Source organism: Hipposideros armiger, unplaced genomic scaffold (assembly GCF_001890085.2).
Source record: "Hipposideros armiger isolate ML-2016 unplaced genomic scaffold, ASM189008v1 scaffold_970, whole genome shotgun sequence".
Classification (NCBI taxonomy): Eukaryota; Metazoa; Chordata; class Mammalia; order Chiroptera; family Hipposideridae; genus Hipposideros; species Hipposideros armiger.
In genome coordinates this window covers 310,137-314,109 of record NW_017732320.1, presented here as the reverse complement: position 1 = coordinate 314,109, position 3,973 = coordinate 310,137, and the positions used below count along the sequence as shown (strand labels likewise).

At 58.8% G+C, this 3,973-nt stretch overlaps 1 protein-coding gene across 7 annotated transcripts in view; it reads left to right on the top strand.

Annotated features, from left to right (window-relative positions):
- Nucleotides 1-3,965, top strand: part of CSF2RA (colony stimulating factor 2 receptor subunit alpha) — a 19,972-nt gene extending 16,007 nt beyond the window's left edge. For 6 of the 7 annotated variants that reach the window (XM_019631017.1, XM_019631014.1, XM_019631020.1 and 3 more), the window contains 3 exons: nt 1,722-2,102; nt 2,468-2,497; nt 3,010-3,061. In XM_019631017.1, coding sequence (XP_019486562.1) covers nt 1,722-2,102; nt 2,468-2,497; nt 3,010-3,032 — 434 coding nt within the window. In that variant the 3' untranslated portion in view covers nt 3,033-3,061. Of the gene's footprint in view, nt 1-1,721; nt 2,103-2,467; nt 2,498-3,009; nt 3,140-3,555 lie in introns of those variants that run through there. The other variant, XM_019631018.1, reaches the window with a different exon arrangement.
- Nucleotides 3,966-3,973: the final 8 nt, after the last annotated feature.

The window sequence follows — 3,973 nt, the reverse complement described above, 5'->3', positions numbered from 1 at the left end:
CCTGACCCAGAGCGCGCCCCCCCCTACCCCCCACCCCCGAGTCAGTGACACCTGGCGCCCTCAGGGCCCATGCGGGGACCGCGGTCGCGCCGTTGGTGGCGGGCCAGGTTCCGAGAGCGAAACAGGATGTGGACACTGTGACTCACCGTCCCCAAGTCTCTGCTCTTCCCCGGGCGCAGCCCCCGCCGCGCCCAGTCGGGACCGCGGCCCTGCACCGGGAGTGCCACCCCAGGACTCTTGCGACATGCCCCGGGGTGAGGAAGGGGTGGCACACGGTGAAACGCTCCCTTCTCAGCTTCAGCAAATGGCTACACCTGCGTAAGCACCTCGGCTTCGGTCACAGAGGTCCCCACCCTGTGCGTCCTCCGCCAGGTGACTGGGTGACCGGCACAGAGGTCCCCTCCCTGTGTCCTCTGCCAGGCGACTGACTGGGTGCAGAGGTCCCCGCCCCGTGCGTCCTCCGCCAGGTGACTGACTGGGTGACCGCGCACAGAGGGCGCTGCACGTCTGGGGTTTGGCAGACATGCGCCCCCAGGGCCTGGCCTTGGGGCTCAGTGTGCCTGTGAGATTCGGGCCCAGCCTGGGGCCTGGGGGGGTCACTCCACGCTTTCTGTAGACGTGTAGGGCGCGTGGACGCATCACAATGTCTGTCTGTGTCCGTTTAGGGGGCGCTTCAGCCAGGTCCGCCCTGGGGCCAGCTCAGCAAGCCCTCCCGCGGGTGGGGGGTCTCACTGTCACTTGGACAAACAGCTAAGAGTGAAACGCGTGGGCCCGGCAGGACATGTACGCCTGACACGATGAGATGGGAGGACTGCCTGCTGTTTGCTGCGGCCTCCCCCAAATTCACAGGCCGAACCCCCAACCCCAGTGGGTGGCGGGGAGGACGTGGGAGCTGTGGGCGGGATTCGGGCTAGGTGAGGTCATGAGGGGGCCCCCACGATGGGATCTGTGTCCTGATTAAAGAGGATGACATCAGGGCCCACTCTCTCCTCTATGTGAGGGACCAGGACCAGGAAGGGCATTGTCACCAGGACACTGTGATGCTTGGACGTCCAGCCTCCAGAGCTATGAGAAATAAACGGTGTTTGAGTCCCCAGTCTGCGGTGTTTCGTCATAGTCACCTGCGCAGATCAATACAAGGCCAGACCGTACTCCACGCCCCCCCATGTCTGTTCCATCTGTGACCCCCACAATCAGGGTCTGAGGGCCCTGGCTTCTCCACCCCGGCCAACACCGCCCATCACATTTTTCATCGCCCCCCACCACTTGTCTTAATGAATCTGTAAAATTGGGGGGACGTGACAACGTCTCTGGGCAGAGACTAGAGACCCCAAAGAGCCCAGTTATCAGTAACGTGCAATTCAAATGAAAACAGGGATTGGCTACCGTGTCATTGGCGGTTCCTGCCATCGCTGGGACCGCTGCTTCCACTGTGGTCGTTTCACCGGTCACAGGAACCTTTTTGAATTCCGTCACTCAGCCACGTGTGAACTTAAACGGGAATCACACCCCAAGTCCCCCCAAATCATCTTCCCACAAATTCGGTGCTTTCGCGTTGCAACGAAAGCTTTAGAACATACTGAACCCATGTAACGAAACTTGTTTCTAGGTGTCCTGTGAATGTGCCGATGGCACAAGCTCTCTCATGATCACCAAGAGGCTTAACTTTTTAACCTGTTATTGAGGATTCATAGACATACGAGGGCAGANGGTGGCTCCAGGCCCCTGTCATTACAGACATTCTGGCCTCCACGCCCACCGCTGCCTCCCTCCCTGGGCCTCCGGGAACCCAAACTTCGTCTCTTCTGCACGTAGCAGCCTGTCGGTCCTTGTCCCCCAGCGCCAAGCCCCCACCCCGGGACCTCGGGCAGCTGGCCGTGAGCACCAGGTGGGCAGAGCTGCTCTCAGCTCCGTGGCCTCCGAGGAAGCCCCGTGGGTCAGGGGTGTCCTGGGCTCTCGTTCCAGAAAGATACAGCCCGCCTCACAACATCACCGTGCGCTGCAACCAGTCACACTGCCTCATCCAGTGGGAAAAGCCCCGGCTCCTACAGAAACACCTGTCGGACGGGGACTTCCAGTTCCAGCTGGACATCCGGACAGCGGTGAGGGGGCGCTGCGTCCCGCAGGGCTTGGGGCCTACGGAGCGCGTCGGCGAGGACCGGGGCACAGGCGGCGGGTGGGGGACACGCGGGCACGCGGGCAGCGTGGGGCGGCGCTGGTCTGCTCCGTGTCACCTGGGTTGGAACGTGGACAGGTCAGCTGCTCCGGTTCGGAAGCAGCTGCGATCAGGGAGCGTTCTCCCTTCTGCGACCCCTTTTTCCCCCGTCGGTGAGGTCAGCTCCCGGGTCGTCCGCAACTGAGCTGGTTCCTCTGCCTGCATTTCAAGGGGAGAATGGATGAAAGCGTGATAAACCTTCAAAAGGAAACCTTTCCTCACTTGTGCTTTTTTGTTTTGTTTTTTTTCTAGGACAATACGCAACCAAGCGAAAATCCACTGGTGAGCTACAGCTGTCACTCAAAGCACCACCCTTGTCGGTCAGCCAGACCGTGCTAAAACTTCCCATCCTGTTCTCCGCTGTCCGTTTCGGCCAGCAAACGTTCCTTTGTGTGTTGAGACGGCTTCTTCCTACAAAGCACCTCCGCAGCTCGGTCCTCAGGGTGCTTTTTGGTGACACTTCTAAGCCTGAGCTCGCAGCCTTTACCCACATCACCGCAGCCACTCCTGCAAAGTCTGCCGTCCGTAACGACGCACGTGAATTTTGTAAACCAGGGACGCGTCTCCCGGCAGCACGGACATCCGGGCCTGTGACGACGTGGCTTTGCTTTCGGAGCCGAGTCCCCCCTTTCGTTCTGCCGCCCTCGTGCGTGGATCAGGAGAGCGTGGCTTTGCGTGTTTCGTCCGCGTCAGTGATGCAAATGAAAAGGCACCACACATGCACACACACACACACCCCTTTCTTTTTCTCAACGCAGGTGACAACTCGCTCTAACTGTCTGTCCTCTCCAAAGGTGCCTGCTGGTTCGGGAACTAGATACACCTTCGTGAGCCCTCAGCCCAGAGCCAAACACACTGTGAGAATACGGGCAGCAAACGCCAGGGGCCACACGTGGGGCGACTGGAGCCAGCCGGTCGCATTCGGTACGTACATGTCCCATAAAGTGGACATCAAAATTGGGTCTGTTTCCTGCTAATGAGGAGAGAGCCGCTCCAGGCACTAAATTCACAGCAGATCCGACTGGCTTCCAGCCTCCCGCTTTCAGGCGTGGGCGAGAGTGGAGCGGTCGGGACCGACGGCCAGTCCGGGGCTTCCAAGGTCTCCGTGCTCCTCACGGCCAAGCGCGGCCGGTGGCCAGCACGCGCCGTTGTGCACGAAGCTCCGTTTTGCCCGCCCCCGATGCAGGGGTTGCACAGAACGGCCAGGGAAGATTTTGTACGACACACACACACACACACACACACACACACGGCCGTCGCTCCGTCGTCATGTGGGAACACCAGCTGTGTCCAGCACGCAATCCATTCACGATCTCGGCGTTGACCGTCATTTTTTTCAGCTAGGACACCACACGCAGGAACAACAAAAGAAAAACAAAAAAAGATAAACGTGACCTTATAAAAACCAAAACCTTCGGTGCGTTCCGCGAACGACACCCTCAAGACAGTGAAAAGGCAGCCCCCAAGAGGGGAGAAAATATTTGCACATCGTATAGCGGATGAGGGTCAAGGACCCAACGCTAACGAAGACGTCGGCGGCAAACACGCCAACCCCTTTCTAAAATGGGGTAAAAAAACATGGAGGAGGAAAAAAGAAAAAAAAAGAATCGACATGTCCAGGCATACAGTTCTGAACAAGGTTGGCTCACAATCTCTTCGGCTTATCGTGCAGACCAAGCACTTTTTCCAGTGAACGTGTCATTATTTGTAAACAGCAGACATCGCATCTGTTCACACGGAACCGTCTCAAAAGAGCAC